At 44.5% G+C, this 16798-nt stretch overlaps 1 protein-coding gene across 1 annotated transcript in view; it reads right to left on the bottom strand.

The window, feature by feature from the left end:
• COL20A1 (collagen type XX alpha 1 chain) overlaps positions 1 to 16798 on the bottom strand; it is an 80519-nt gene that overhangs the window by 29077 nt on the left and 34644 nt on the right. Inside the window, exons 15-24 of the mRNA XM_038750034.1 lie at positions 16459 to 16598; positions 14843 to 14972; positions 12940 to 13082; positions 12264 to 12396; positions 9632 to 9774; positions 8407 to 8566; positions 6683 to 6765; positions 6155 to 6333; positions 3699 to 3745; positions 2899 to 2937 (exon numbers count right to left, since the gene is read on the bottom strand). Of these exons, the coding sequence (XP_038605962.1) occupies positions 2899 to 2937; positions 3699 to 3745; positions 6155 to 6333; positions 6683 to 6765; positions 8407 to 8566; positions 9632 to 9774; positions 12264 to 12396; positions 12940 to 13082; positions 14843 to 14972; positions 16459 to 16598 (1197 nt within the window). The remainder of the gene's footprint in view (positions 1 to 2898; positions 2938 to 3698; positions 3746 to 6154; positions 6334 to 6682; positions 6766 to 8406; positions 8567 to 9631; positions 9775 to 12263; positions 12397 to 12939; positions 13083 to 14842; positions 14973 to 16458; positions 16599 to 16798) is intronic.

The following is a 16798-nucleotide window of genomic DNA, read 5'->3' as shown; positions in this document are numbered from 1 at the left end:
TAGCTCACAAATGTGAATTATCAGGATACTTCCCCTTCTGCAGAAAGAGCTGTCTCTCCACCCCATTTAGGTTGAATCAGCTGTTTTGCTAAGTGAAGAAGTTGGGGAGGGGAAAGGAGTAAGGAAATGCTAATTAGCATTTCGTTTCCAATGATCCTGAAGTGGGCTCAACAGATAAAATGAAAGGCTGGAAAGAAAGGAATCTCAGGTCCATGCCAATGTGTCCCTCCTATTCCAAAACAGCAAGCAAAGTTTAGCAAAAGTTTCATCCATGAAAATTATCTTCCCACTTCTGTTCTCTGTAATTTCTCTTTTCACCCTTTTTACTCCTGCTTGGAGTGACCTCCAAAGTTTCCTTGTTCACATTGTTAGCCTGCCAGCACAGTCCCCGTGCTGCTGCACTTCTCTGCCTGCATTTGTCATCAAAGCTCCCTGAGTCACCATCTCATTTTAGATATTAGTAGGTGGAAAGCAGACGGTAGAATCTGAATTCCTATTTCCGGTTCATCTTGACCTTAGAGCAGGCAAGACGTTAATCACCATCCAACTTGAATTTGAAAAGAGAAATTAGCTTCTTTCAAGTTTCTCCTTGTCTGCCTCTTCTTCCAGGGTCTCTCTCCTACTGTGTGCAGGCTCCAGTGGCTGAAGTTGAGCTTGTTACTATGTGTATTCTCTAGATACTATGTATTTTTGCTAGGTTCTAGATAATCCAGAAGGTAGTTCCATTTAAGGGCCATTCCATTTAACAAAGGTCCTGCCTACCTCTGGGAGGATACCTAAGATGTGCAACAGTGCACTCTCAATTAAATATCACATTAAAAAGAATTGAATGATTGTTTGAAGCCAGTTGGGGTTTTTTCATGGTATTTGTTAGGTGCTTACTATGTGTCACGTACTGTACTAAGCTCTGGGGTAGATATAAGTTAACTAGGTTGGACACTAGTCCCTGTCCTGAATGTGCTCACAGTCTTAATCCCCATTTACAGGTTTGGTAAATGAGGCACAGAGAAGTTAAGTGACTTGTCCAAGGTCACACAGCAGACAAATGCTGGAGCAACTGCTTTGCTAACTGGAGTGAGGAAAGATGGTGGGAGTAATTCACAGCATGAACTGCAGGATGGAGGAAAAATCGTTAACTCTTCAAGGGCAGGAATGATGTCTACCAACTCTGTAGCACTTTACCAAGTGCTTAGTATAGTGCTCTGACAGAATAAGTGCTCAGTAATTACCATTGATTGATTGAAGTCCCCAGTTTCACGAATATGTATTCTATTTATTTTATTTTGTTAATATGTCTTGTTTTGTTCTCTGTCTCCCCCTTCTAGACTGTGAGCCCACTGTTGGTTAGGGACCATCTTTGTATGCTGCTAACTTGTACTTCCCAAGTGCTTAGTACAGTGCTCTGCACACAGTAAGTGCTCAATAAATATGATTGAATGAATGAATGAATGATCAATGAGAGAATCTCACTGACTGCCCCCATTCCCAATCCCAATGGAATCTACCCCTCTGGGAACTCAAGGAGGGAACAGTGGGTGCCTTTTTTTTTAATGGTGTTTATTAAGCATTTGCTGGGATAGATACAAGATAATCAGGTCAGAAACCATCCCTTTTCCGCATGAGGCTCACAGTTAAGTAGGAGGGAGAACAAATATTGAATCCCCACTTTACAGATAAGGAATCTGAGGCACAGAGAAGTGAAGTGACTTACCTGGCCCACAGCAGACAAGTGGTGGAATAGGGATTAGAACCCAGGCCCACTGAATTCCAGGCTCCTATCTTTCCATTAGGCCACACTGCTTCTCTCTCTCATAGGCATCTCCATTTTTTATTCATTCAATCGTATTTATTGAGTGCTTACTGTGTGCAGAGCACTGTACTAAGCGCTTGTATTGTTTCTTAACCTGGGTCCCTTTGGTCCACAGAGCCGGGACAGTCTCATCCTTGTGTTATGTTATGTTGTTATGTTGTGTTATAATAATAATAATAATGATGGCATTTGTTAAGCACTTACTATGTGCAAAGCACTGTTCTAAGCATTGGGGAGGATACAAGGTGATCATATTGTCCCACGTTGGCCCAGTCTTAACCCCCATTTTACAGATGAGGTAACTGAGGCACAAAGAAGTTAAGTGACTTGCCCAAGGTCACACAGCTGACAATTGGTGGAGCCTGGATTTGAACCCATGACCTCTGACTCCCAAGCCCGTGCTCTTTCCATTGAGCCACACTGTGTTATGTAATGTTATATGTTATGTTATGGGATGAACATGAATTTCTCCTCTTGTTAACAATTCCCTAAGTGAGGATATAGTTTCAGGGGAACAGAGCCTCACAGTGGGCCGGAGATCAAAGATCATGCCTATTCCTTGGAAGAAGCTGGACTATGGAAACCTCGCCATAGAGCTAAGCTGAGAAAATGTCTTCTTTCTCAGTGGGTCTTACCAGTAGCACAACAGGGAAGTAACAGTTCAGTGCCTTGGGCAATAGCTAAGAAAAGGGAACACAGTGTGGAAAAAGGAGCTGATGATACCAAGTCTCTCGATCAACATTTCAAACCAGGTGACAGCATCTGGCATAGAGGGTCAGTCAGTCAATCACATTTACTGAGTGCTTACTGTGTGCAGAGCACTGTACTAAGCACTTGGGAGAGCACAATACAATGATTAGCAGACACATTCCCTGACCACAACAAGCTTACAGTGTAGAGGTGGAGACAGACATTAATATAAACAAATTATAGATATGTACATAAGTGCTGTGGGGCTGGTGGAAGGGGAGAGTGGAAGGGGAAAGAGGAGAGGGGAGGAAAGAGGTGGCACCAAAGAGAGTTCTAATGAGATGAGAAAGATCTCACCACTGGCCCGGCACACTTGGAAACCGAATCGAAACTGGTACCTTGTAGAGAGCCGTCAACACGAAGAGCGGGGCAGGCTGCTGAGACACAAACAAACAGAAGGAGATTCAAGGAGGAAAAGAACCAACAACCTGTGGATGGGGGTTAGTGTATCAGAGCCACTGCCAAGGCCCCCAGGTTGAGTGTGGGATGAGGGCAAGGGGAAATGAAAATTTGAGAAGATCGGGTAAGACTTGCTGCTTTCAAATATACACTCTACTCTGGTCCACTGGAGATTCATCCTTTTGCTCACCTCAGCACCATTCCAGCCAGAATCATATGAATTGAAAGATACACCCAAGAGCATAAATCTAAAAGTCACTGCAGAAAATCAGCTTTCCTGGGTGGGGTTGGGCGGGAAGGGGTGGAAATGTGTCTGCAAAGTGCTGACAAAGATAAGGACCACTTTCCCCCAAACAGCTGAAAACAACAGAAAACCCAAGAAATACATTACCACAGCAGTGTTAATTACAATTACCCACTGGAATTTACTAAAGTACAAAAGCAAGGAACAAAACCCACACAACCATCATCACACCCAAGGGTATTCATGAGCCAACACTAATGTGGAACTCCTTGAGTGAATTTAACTCTGACAACTAATAAAAGTTCCTTCAGGGGATATTTTCCAAACAAAGGAGTCTGAAGTAATAAGCATACGCCAGCTGTACCTGCAAAAGTCTGGCTCTGCAGAAAGAAGCAAACATCTGGACCTGCCAATCAGACAACTGTGTGTGTGAAAGGACACTCATGCAATCTAGGCTTGTGTTTCCAACACAGCAGCAAGAGAAGGACACCTTGCCTGCAGAATGCTCAGCAGAGCGTTTGGTGAATTGAGCTATTGGGGGCCTATGGGAGAGGGGAGGGAAATTGTCCACTGCCATCAGAAAGCAAGGTTTCCATGGCAGAGCTCAGCAAATGTGATGATTATAGCATCTGTTAAGCACTTGCTATGGATAAAGCCCTGTTCTAACTTGGGGTAGATACACGTTAATGAGGTCAGGTACAGTCCCTGTCCCAATATGTCCCACAGTTTAAGCAGGAGAGAGACCAGGTATTGAATCCCCATTTTACAATTGGGAAACTGAGGCACAGAGAAGTTAAGAGACTTGCCTGAGGTCACCCAGAAGGCAAGTGGCAGATTTGGGATGACAGCCCAGGTCTTCTGACTCCAGGGGTTGGGCTCTTTCCACTATGTCAGACTGCTTGCCTTTGTCTCCACCCCTGCCTCAGTGCTCAGCTCCTACCCTGAATCCCCCAGCCACCTCCAGAGCCCCTGGCAGAGACGAAGCTCAAGATGGACTGATTCTCAAACATTTCTTTTAAACGGTAAAATGTTTGCATGACCTGTGAACTTTTAAGTGTAAAGTACCCTTAACTGGGACCTAATTCAGTTGTAGAAGAAAGTTTTCAACAAATAACAGCCATCTGTTAAGAGAGATGTGAAATGGTCCTTGCTGGGATCCTCTATGTTAGAAAATGCAGGCATAGCACAATAAAGAGATCTGTAGCAAGATCCAGACACTTTTAAATGAAAAATAATAATGAAATAGCCATTTGGGGAAATAAATCATTTCCTTAAAAACAAAACAAAGCACATGCCTATTTTATAATTGATTCATTTTCAGGTACTTCTTCGAGCAGAACTCTCTGGATACAACCCAGATAGAGGTAGGGCATAGAGGAGTTTTGATACATCCTCAGTTACCTCTGAAAAGTCAAGGACATTTAATAACTAGAGTACTATTAAACTGTTTTTGCCATCACCAATCTAATGCAACTAAGTAGATTGTGATATTAAGGCTTCAGTTATACATGTTCGACTGCAGTTGTTATGGCATATGTGATTTGGATAGAGCCTAACAACTATTCTCTCAAAGTTTGTCTTCTAATATTAAACAACCATCAGCTGGGGAATATTTGCTGAACAGGAAGGAGGAGAGGAGGAAGAGGCTGAAGACAAGAGAAAGGGGGTGGGAGGAAGAGAAGAAAGAGAGAGAGAGAGAGAGAGAGAGAGAGAGAGAGAGAAATCAGATTGAAAATATTTCCCAAGAAACAAACATGTTCAATAACCAAAGAGTCCAATTTTCTCTTGATTTTAGAACATTGTGTGATTATAAAAAAACCTGACAAGTTAATATTTATAAATTGGCAACACTAGGCTGGGTGCTGCTTCTGATGGTGACCCACATCAAATTTTGCACTCCAGAATGGTAGCGTGTTACCCCAGCCCCAGATGTAATTTGAGTTATCAGGGTTAACTCTCTTGCATAAGGACCATCTTCCCTGTTCTTGTCCCCTCCATTCTCTACTAACACTTTTCAATCACAAATCAAAACTACGACTCCAGGATGCTTTCCCTGATTATGCCTTCCAGGGTGGCCTGTGAGTCTTTTCATCATAATTACTAAAATATATGTGGATCATAAACTTGCCTTACCTCATTTGTTGGATTGTTGAGTCCTAGAGGACAAAACATGGCTGAACAGCCTGCAGAGGGTCCTGATGAATAATCCTACCAATTTTTTTATTATTGACTTGCAAGGAAGGTTGCTGGAAGATGCAGTTGTAATTATCTCCTTTTGGCCCAAGGCCCACTATGTCACATTGGTCCCTTAATGACCCAGCCCTGCTCTAATCTGGATATCCAAGGACATAGATCCACATGGCTCCAGGCATATCCTAGTCAAGACCCAGTACTACAACTCTCTCAAAGCCCAGAAGTCACAATAAACACCATGCACAGAGGGAGGGGGAGTCATGATCCTGTACCTCCAGGTGCCAGGGCATTTATGGCTATTGCTCCTGTAGGGCTGGTCCTCTTTAACACTTGAGAAAGTCCATGGCAGCAGCATCATAGTGGTTTGTCCCACAGCCTGGGAGAAATCAGAGCTACAGGCCCTTCTCTCCTCACTGTTGCAGCACATAAGGCAATTTCTCCATTGGTGCTTAAGCCAGTGCTAGCTGAACAGCTGCAGTTTACCCGTAGTGCTGGAGGACTGAAGCCTCAGTGTCTTTCTCCTCCAGGGTCTCAGAGAAATGCCATTGAGGCCCTCAGAAAGCTGAGGCAGTGGTCCCTCCCCCTCAACACACACATACACACCTCCAGAGCCAAAACAACACTGATGGTGGCCTTCATGGCCAACAAGAACAGAAGACTGCTGTGCTGCCTTTGTGCCTGCTGCCCTGGCTCACTGCCATCACAGAAAACAGTGTCTCAAATCCCTGCGGAGCTGGGTCCCTGTACACGAGGGTCACCTGAAGCAAGGTTGCAAAGGCAAGACACAGTGAGCTGTGGAATATTTCAAGATGGCCATCCACTGGGGGCCATTCTGAGGACAGACATTAAACCTTCCAGTCTTCCACATGGGGATGGTTCCCGTTTTATCGTGCAGCTGAGGGGCCTGCTGATTCAACAGAACTTCACACTCCAAGTGCTAAATAGATATATGTTTGACTAACTTTTAGAGTCTTTTCATCATTATATTTGTCTCGGGTATTTGAGCTCCATGCAAGAACTGTGTCCAATCTGATTATCTTCTATCTACCCCAGTTTTTAATACTGTGCTCAGGAAATAGTAAGCACTTACTAAAGATCACAATTATTAATATGAAAGCAATGATCAGATCCCTCCCTTCACTTGGATCTAAATAACCCATGCTCTCCCAAATGCCCCCCTTCTGCTACTGCTTAGTTTGTCTGTGGTGTCAATTCAGACCTCCCCGTTCATCTTCGGGAAATGTGTCTCAACTCCGGAAGCTAGTAGGGTTCTAGGTGGTCTGAACCAAGAACACAATTTTGATTTTATCCTGAACCATCCTAATGGGAGCAAAGCCACGAGCAGGGGGGAGCTTAGCCAGGGCCAAAGCTGTAAGGATAAGTGCAGGTCTTCAGTCCTCTTTCTTGGATGAAGGGCCTGGGCAGGTTTAACTTTGAATTCGGAAATAACTGACAATCACCTCGCACATCCCACCCTTTTCACTGGAGCACATGGGCCGGGGACTGAGAATACATAAGGCCTCTGACCTCATTAAGTAGTTCTGTGGTTGAACTTCCTTGGCAGTGGAAGCTTTGAAAGGTTTCTGCATTCCCCAAATAGGAAGAGCCATGCTGAGCCAGAGCCAGTGGAAACCAGGACACCATGAGGAAGAGAAAGGCAAGAGAAATGTAAACTTCCACCTGGAGCAAGAGAAAGGCCCTGAAAATGGGAGGCTGAAATCCCAATTTCCTACATGGAGCCCAGAGAAACACCATGCGGCCCCAGGAAAGAGCTTGCTTTTGAGGTTTAAATGGAGGGGAAAAAAGAAAGCTAACTCCACAATGCCCAAAAGTTATTTAAGCCAGTGGATGGGACAACGTTGCTACCAAGTCATCTATGCAAACTAAAAACTGTTTTTCATTCAATCGTATTTATTGAGTGATTACTGTGTGCAGAGCACTGTACTAAGTGCTTGGGAAGTACAAGTTGGCAACATATACAGACAGTCCCTACCCTACAACAGGCTCACTGTCTAGAAGTTTTCATCCTTGGTGCTAAATTAAACACCTGAGGAGTTCAAGGGTCAAGTGTTCCCAACACCAGGAAGGTGACCCAGTCACATAATAAACACAGTTTTGTTTCTTTTCTACACCCTACCGCATGCAGACATTGACAAGAGGAAAAGTAAAAAACGATGTAGTTCTACAGGCCAGCTGGCCATTTCAATTTCTAATAACATGGAGAGGTGAGGACTCCTTTCAATTTCAAAATCCAGCCAAGTGAAGAGTTTAGGTTTATTCTTTCCAGAAGGAGTAGGAAGCTCTGGGCAGACACTCAGTTTACCTGACAAGGCCTACTTATCTCTTTCACACACAGCTAGGTTTGGGGTTTATGAGCCAACAACCAGTTTACCAAATCACTTTTCTCCTTCGGAATGAACAGAGATGGATGGATCACTCGGGAAAATTGTAATATATACTGGACTCGGCTTATGCTTGTGCAGTCTAGTTTGAGGAAAGCTTAGCAATTTTAATGAGATTGTGTAAATGCCAAATGACGCTTTCATTATTATACGGTGCCTTGCCCTAGAGAAAAATTCACAATGTTTCCCTTTTCTATTTCAGTCCTAGAATTATAGGAACTAAAATCAGTCACTGCTCAACACTGGGGAAGGGAAAATGGTTTGCAGAGTTTCTCTCTGTCCCAATTGTATCCCTGCCATATACATAATGTATCAGGAGCCTGGACAGACAATGGCATGTCATATACATAAGGGCTCAGGGGCCAAGCTTCAAAATATTCTCTAACCTCAAGCTGTGGAATTTTTTATAAATATCAGATGGTAAGCCTGAGAGCGACACTGGAGAGAGAGATGTTGGTGCATGCAAATCAGGTAGGCTTTTAGTTACGTATTCAGTGGGAATATGCAGTCTGTGACTGCCATTGCCCAAGTCCACTTAAAATCTCCCTCAGCCAGAATGTGATTTATTGCTTTTAAGCTGAGATCAGGTCAGACATGTAACAGCGGACCTGGAGATTCTTCCCTGTGGATTTTCTTACCAGTCCGTCCAGTTGTGGCCACCGCATCGCTCTCCCCTGTCGTGTAGATGGCAGAAACCATCACCTTGTATTTGGTGGCAGGGAGGAGCAGGGGAAGCTTGATGTGGTTGTTTGTAGCAGAAACATTCACCTAGGAAGTCAATGAGAAACAAACAAACCTTTTGTAGCCCAAACCATCCAATTCTCCAGAGCATATCTTTCCCTTACCAGACACTGAGCAAACTCAAGCGGTGCAGAAAACAGGCTGGCAAATGAAAATAAACGTCCAATCTAGCAAAGACTTTCCTGCTTAAAAAAACCCTGGTACCTTGATTGGGATTCTGCAGCATTACCTCGATTGGGATTCTGCAGCATTCTTCATTCTACCATCTCCCATGATATGCATTTCATAAGAAGTCTCAAGGTTGTCCTGTTTTTTATGGACATTTAGAAACATAGTTTGGCATTTTTCGCATTCAAATGGCTGCCTCAGCACTTTGGAAAAGGGAATCTGTCAAGTCTCTTCAGAGAATTGTAGCTGCATTCAAATAGCTGGTGGGCTTTTACTCTGAATCTCCAAGATCCAGACAGGATGCTGTCTTTCCTGGGTGATGCACCTCAGGAATGGTCCCTTTTCAACTCCATTTTAATCTTTTCTTTCAGGTCACCTATGACACAGAGCCAAAGGGAACACTAGAGCAATAATCCCTCATTTCATGAGGGTGACAGATGTGCCTTTTATCTTTGGCCTTTTAGAAATCCCCTTTTAGTATTTAGGAAAGTGTTCATGATCAGAGATACCCATTACACAGAGGCAACAGCCTCCATGGCTTTTTGAGCTGGAAACCAGACCCCTTCATCCCAGATCCCTGACAAGACCAGAGAATTTCTGATCAGGGTTGAAAAGACCTGAATTTCTGGCATGTTAGCTCTATGAAGCCTGTTGGCTCATCCTCACTCCTCCACCCCAAGCGTTTTAAATCCCTGCTTCCATCTCATCTCTCCAGTTCAAAATGAAAAATTGCCACCTCTGACTACTATGTGCCTACATCACATTATAGAGGAGCTGGCTCCTTCAGGGAATCCCAAATCAGCTTAGCTTTGTACCTGTCCCTCCGGGCAAGATCCCCTGCTGAAAATCAGGTGGTAGGAGAGGGAATTCACTTGCCTTACTTTGTTTTAGCTTTCTGCTTCTCCTGTACAGCCAAGGACTTACCGTTTTCTCCATGCTGGAGCCAGAAGCTGGGGCATATGCAACTTTGTAGTAGAGAACAGGGCCATCAGGGGGGTTCCAGAGTACTTGTAGGCTGTTGGGGGTCTCAGACTCTATAACCAGATTGGAGGGGGGACTCCTGGAAACTTCAACAAAAAACAAAAGCATTACACCTGGAAAGGCAGTAAGTGTGTTGTACAAATGGAGATGACTCCATTACTACTGCTGCCAGCTAAGACTCCAATTGCTATTTAATCAGCCCCGTGAAGGAGTGGTTTGGGTTTGGGGCATGATTTCTTCCCTACTAATCAATTTATGTCAAGGAAGACACATTTTTTTGTTTTCAAAAATTCCCTAATCTAAACTGTCCTCTCTAATAATAATAATAATGATTGTGGCATTTGTTAAGGGCTTACTATGTGCCAGGCACTCTACTAAGCACTGAGGCAGATATGTGTCTGGCATAGTGTCTGTTCACAAGGGACTCACAGTCCAAGAAAGGGTCAGAACAACTAAACTAATACCCATTTTATAGATGTGGAAACTGAGACACAGAGGCATTAAATGATTTGCCCAAGGTCACACTTCAGGCAAGTGGCAGAGTTAGAATCAGAACCCAGGTCTCCTGACTCCCAGGCCGATGCTCTTTCCACTAGGCAATGATGCTTCTCTCTTTCTTCTTCCTTCTCATTTCCCTCTCTTTTCCTCCTGCTTCTCTATCTTTCACCTCCAATCCTCCTTTCCCTTTCTCTTTCCCTCCTCACTTCCTATGCATCCACTTAATTTCTCTGACCTCAAGCCAACCAGCTCTTTCTTTCTGCCAATCTGTCAGCAATAAGCCTGATTTATTGACCTCATTCATTGCCTCATGTGGAGTCTGAGTAATTACAGATCATAAGGCTTTGAGAGGTTCTCAGAGATATATCTAAGGTTGTCTTGTCGGAGCACAATATTTTCAGTACCCCGAGGATATTGCTGCCCTTTAAAATTCCTGCAATCAAAAAGGAATTCCATAAGGATCTGAAACAATACCCTAGACACTTCTGCAGAAGTGTAGGCACTATGACAACCGAACACAGGATTTAGCTCTGTTCTTATCAGCTGGCATTTAGGTTCCCTGAATCTCCAGCACCATCTCTCCCTGGTTTCTGTTTTCCCTTTGAGTCACTGCTTTGCAAACCCCCAGAGAAGCTTTGTTCAGCCATCACACACTCTGACATGCCAGGGAATGCTCTACGAAGGAGGTGGTTTGACCCACTCCCTCTGAAGCCAAGCTGCCTTTGCACAGTTGAAGGTAATTTTATAAAGCCAGAGAAGACATCAGGTGTGGAGTTGATAAACAGCATTCCACCTTTCTGACACTGGCACTTTGAGACTTGAAATACATTTTCTAAAGTGGCTAAATCAATTTCCTCCTCAAAGTTTTCTGAAAGCCCCGGAGATGGAAGCAAAAGACTTGCAGTTATTAAATGAAGCTTGGTCAATCCACTGCCATCTCAGCCATTAGACAGAGAATATTACTTAAGTGAACCTTTGGGGATTTTACTCTTTAACTTCATCTCTTGCCTGGGCTAAGAGAGGTCCTGCATCTGCCTGGAATGTGAATTTAACCAGCGTGGTTTCTTTCTCATTTTCTTAAGTGCCCCATGGCAGCAGCGTTTCAGCTTTAACGTGCTCAGAGGATTCTTCACCAACTTCACTGGTTAAATGGAAAATTGATCATAGATTGTGAGACCCCCATGGGACACACTGACCACCTTGTAACCTCCCCAGCACCTAGAATAATGCTTTGCACATTGTAAGCACTTAACAAATGCCATCATTATTATTTTTTCCTTGTACATATTTACTATTCTATTTATTTTATTTTGTTAATATGTTTTGTTTTGTTGTCTGTCTTCCCCTTCTGGACTGTGAGCCCGCTGTTGGGCAGGGACCATCTCTGTATGTTGCCAACTTGTACTTCCGAAGTGCTTAGTACAGTGCTCTGCACACAGTACGTGCTCAATAAATACAATTGAATGAATGAATGAATTCATCATGAAAAACATATACACTGAATGAAGTGCCCTGCAGCAAATAAGCACATTCTGCCTTCGGAGACATCCAGTCCACTGTGTCCACTTCCCTGTTCTTTGATTTTTTTTTTTTCCCAGCTAGGCTGGGGGCCACTCTGCTGCAATATTCTAGGCAATACTGCAGATAAGAAGCATCTCTCAGTGTCACTAAAACCTCTTCCTCCCACACCTTCAAAACTCTTCTGAAAGGCACAGCACTCCTAAAGGCATTCTTTGAATGATCCCTCCATTCTCCAAGCCTGCCTTCTCCTGTTCCATTTCAGTACCACTGTGCATTTCAGTTCTTGTTCTACTCACTTGCTAATTACCATTATCATCATCAATCATCTTCATGATCGTGGTATTTGTTAAATACTGACTACATGCAAAACATGGTACTAAGCACTGTGGTTCATACTAGATAATCAGGCCAGACACAGTCACCACCCTACATGGGGCTCACAGTCTTGGGGAAGGGAGAACTGTTAATCAATCAATCCATATCCTCAGTGAGAACCCTTCTACCACCACCAACCCCTGCATCCCGATCCCATGAAGAAGAAGGATGTATCACCCACGGGGGCTGAAACGGAGAGACACCGTGTCACTCCGGGCTCCATCTCGGTAATATGCCAAAATGGAGATCTGATAGTCCATGTGTTTTTCCAACCCTGGCAGAACAGCAGCATCCAAGTTTCCGGGAACGGAAATCTGGAACAAGAAAGATAGAGAATTCAATTTTTGAGTAATGAAAAAATTGGGGTATATGTTATGGGCTTACTGTATGCCAAGCACTGTACTAAGCACTGGAATAGATACAAGATAATTAGGTCAGACACAGTCCCTGTCCCATATGGGACTCACAATCTAAGGGGAAGAGAGAACAGTTATTAAATCCCCATTTTACAGATGAGGAAACTGGGGCACAAGGTGACACAGGTGGCATCTGATGGAGACCAGGTCCTCTGACTCCCAGCCCCATGCTCTTTTCTTGCTACTTCCCTGGGTCACACAGCTTCTTAGATGCTTCTTAGGGGCTTTGAGTTTCACTGAGATTGATGCTGGGAAGACGGAACTGGTCCCCAGACCTCTTAGCACATGAGAAATATTGCTGTGAGGAAGTATAGAAGAGGGGAGAGGCCTCACAGTGTCTTTAGGCTCTCTACTAGGGGGCTCCAGAGCCCTCTTTGAAGCCAGGAACCACCTCTCCCCAGCCCTTCACCTTCCCTGTCCCTCCCCAATCCACCCCCATACCTCGTGAGCTTTTCCCTCTCCCAGAGGAGTCCACTTAATCTGATAGACAACCACATCAGCGATGGCTGCTTGTCCCCACTCCAGTCTGACATCGTCCCCAGGGAGCTCAATCACCCTCAGTGGGTGAGGAGCTGGGACCTTTCCTGAAAGGAAGACAAGGAGGGGAATTCAACCTGGATCCTAGATCTCTTCCCCTCTTCCCCTCCCACCCCCCCTCTCTGCTCTTTGCTGCGGCTCCACGTCGCCTACCACCAGGCAGGAGCTGGGCTGCCCAACCCAAGCCCAGAGCAGATGGCCAGGGAAAGGAGCGGGTGTCCAGCAGCTGGCCACAGCCAGCTATCACTTCCATTCCATGGACCCCAGATAGCAAGGGCCAAGCAGAAATATTCTGATACTTGGATGGAAAATCTGTTCTCGGGCTTGTGCGGCAAGCAATGGAAAATGGACACCTAAAGGAGCAGGGGGCCGTCTGGGCTTTGAAGTTCAAAAAAGCCCATTTCAACTCCAAGCCATTGGCCACCCTGAACTGCAAACCCTGTGTCCAGCAGGTTCTCTGCTTCATTCCACACACTTCTAGAGAACAGGATGCTGAAATACCAAGCCACAGTGCTTCTTCATTCTGGACATGGGTTCAATCATTGGTCGTGTGAAAGTAATGTGATCACCAGTTAGTAACTAATCCAATCACAGTTTATGAAAGGAAGAGCCAAGATTGTAGTCAATATCATTATCTATAGACTATAGGCATGTAATGATATTGCATTTGTAAACTGTAAAATGTTGAGGTTAAATAGAGCGTTTTCCATAAAAAAGATTAAACTATGTTTCCAGTTGATTTTACTCTTCGCTAAGAAAAACTGCAGAGGAGCTAATTTGCCTAAGACAATTAGGGTGGGTAAGTCATTCTCTCAGGGTCCTGGTTAGGCACAGCAGAGTTCCCTGGCACACCACCTCCACGACCAAAAATGAGGATTTAGGCCTGATACAATCATTCAGTCAATCAATCAACCACTCAAGATGGGGTCTGGGTGGCTCCACTCCCAGCCTCAATCCCAGCCCCATCCCATACCACAGGGAACTCTACCAAGCTTATAGACAGACTGGGAGAGTCTCCCCTTAACCCCTTTAACATAGGTTTACCCTCCTTTAACTTACACTCCCCTGCCCTGAGTTTCCTCCTGTCCTTCTTCCCCACAATCCTCACAATTCTATCAAACTAAAGGCTCCAGTAAATATGTTGAATTGAATTGTACTTTCCAAGTGCTTAGTACAGTGCTCTGCACACAGTAAGTGCTCAATAAATACAACTGAATGAATGAATATAGCTGTTTCCCAGGGAATTATATGTGATATATTTGTTCTGTCGATTTTGACACCTGTCTACATGTTTTGTTTTGTTGTCTGTCTCCCCCTTCTAGACTGTGAGCCCGTCGTTGGGTAGGGACCGTCTCTATATGTTACCTACTTGTACTTCCCAAGCGCTTAGTACAGTGCTCTGCACAAGTAAGCACTCAATAAATGTGATTGAATAAATAAATGAATATAATAGCAATAATATAACAATATTAATAATAATGTTTATTAGGCATGTGTTCTCAGCAAAGTGCTGGGATAGATAAAAGATCAGACACAGGTACTCTCTCTCCCATAGGGCTCACAATGGTCTAATCCTCATTTTCCAGATGAATAAACAGAGACCCGGAGGGGCTAAGTGACTTGTCCAAGGTCACACAACAAGCCTGTAACTGAGCTGGGATTTGAACCTGGAGCTCCCGATTTGCAGTCCCATGCTTTTTCCACTAGGTTTCGCCCCCCCCCCCCCCCCCCCCCCCCGAGATCTCCCTCATGGTCCCAATCAATGAGGGATATTTATTGTTTATTATTTATCCCCACCCTTACTTACGTGTTGTCACACGGTCAGTGAGCACTGAAGAGTCCCCGTCGCTATAGATGGCTGTGACACTGATGATGTACTCAGTGGAGGAGGAGAGAGGAGCTAACCATGCTGACAAGGTGCTACCAGGCACTTCTACCTGTAGAAACAGAAAGTCCAATTCCAGTGCCACTGTCCGAAGCAGGACCAGTTAATGACCCCTAAGGGATGGGCCAGGAACTCATTCATTCATTCATTCAATCATATTTATTGAGCGCTTACTGTGGGCAGAGCACTTTACTAAGTGCTTGAGAAGTACAAATCGGCAACACATAGAGACGGTCCCTACCTAACAATGGGCTCACAGTCTACCGTAAGGGACTTAAAAATCGCTCAGGGTGGGAGAATGAGGTCTCCAAAGTCTTTGTACAGATTCATCCGCTGTTGATTCAATCTCCTGGAACCTGTTTTCTAGGGAATGCCCTGGAAGTAATAATAATGATAACCATGATATTTGTTAAGAGCTTGCTATGTACTAAGAGCTGTACTAATCAGGTCAGGTATAGCACCTGTCCCACTAGGGGCTCACAGTCTAAGTAGGAGAACAAATATTTACTCCCCATTTTACAAAGGAGGAAACTGAGGCCCAAAGAAGTTAAGTGACATGTCCAAGATCACACAACAAGCGAATGGCAGAGCTGTTACAACCCTGGTCTTCTGACTCCCAGGCTTGTAATCCTCTCACTAGGCCACACTGCTTCACCAGACTTTCAAATAAGGACAGAGTAGGCCATGGCCCAGTAAGTTGTATAAGCACCCAACTCTACCAGAGGGCAAAAACCATCAGCTTTCCTTACCACTCACCTGGGCTAAATCATTGCCCTTCCTGGGTCACTGGGCAAAGTACATTTCCTCAAAAGGCCTCCCCTGACCAAACCCTCTTTTCCTCTTCTCACACTCCCTTCTGCATCACACTTGCACTTCAATTTTCACCCATTATTCACCCCTCACTCAGCCCCACAGCACTTAGGTATATATCCGTAATGTATTTATTTCAGCACTTAGTATAGTGCTTGGCACATAGCAAGTGCTTAACTAATACCATCATTACTGTCATTATTATTTATTTATATTGTCTGTCTTCCTCTCTGGACTATAAGCTCATCGTGGACAAGGAACATGTCTATCAACTCTGTTATATTGAACACTCCCAACCTCTTAGTACAGTGTCTGCACAAAGTGAGTGTTCAATAAATATGACTGATTGATTGATCATTTGTTAAGTGTTTACTATGTGCTGAGCCTTGTTCTAAGCATTGGGTAGATGCAAGTCAATCAGGTCGGACACAATACTTGCCCTACATGGGCTCAAAGTACAAGCAGGAGACAGAACAGGCATTGAATCCCTGTTATGCAGATGAGGGAACTGAGGCACAGAGAAGTGAAATGTCTTGCCCAAGGTCACGCAACTGGTAATTAGCAGAGTTAAAATTAGAACTCAAGACCTCGGACTCCAAGGTCCGTGCTCTTTCCACTAGGCCACATTGCTCGTCCACCATGGAAAGGGGAATGAAGGGAAACTGAGGAAGACAGCTCTTCCAGCCATTGAGCTCCAGTGGATAATGCTACAGAGTTATGGGACTTACCTCTCCAGCATTGCTTCCTTCTCTTGAGATGTAGGACACCTGGTAAACTCTGACCGCTCTTGAGGGCCGCTCCCAGTGGACTCTGACTGAGCTGTGGCTGACCTCAGAGAATGTCAGGTACCGGGTAGGAATCAAACCCACTGCAAAGCCAAGAACAGCCCCTTAGAGACGTTTCTGCCACATCTTAAATGTAAACCTGAGGAGAGGCAGTCCCCCCATAAACACCCCTCCTCCTGACATGGGCCCACATATTCCCAAGACTCTAGTTGGTACGTATTTCGTATTCTCCCCAAACCTTCCTCCTAACTCTTCCGTTCCTCCAATATTTATTTTAGAAAGT

The sequence above is a fragment of the Tachyglossus aculeatus genome, chromosome 8 (genome assembly GCF_015852505.1).
Source record: "Tachyglossus aculeatus isolate mTacAcu1 chromosome 8, mTacAcu1.pri, whole genome shotgun sequence".
In the NCBI taxonomy this organism is placed as follows: domain Eukaryota; kingdom Metazoa; phylum Chordata; class Mammalia; order Monotremata; family Tachyglossidae; genus Tachyglossus; species Tachyglossus aculeatus.
The sequence above is the reverse complement of the archived record's forward strand: the minus strand, read 5'-3'. Positions and strand labels throughout refer to the sequence as shown.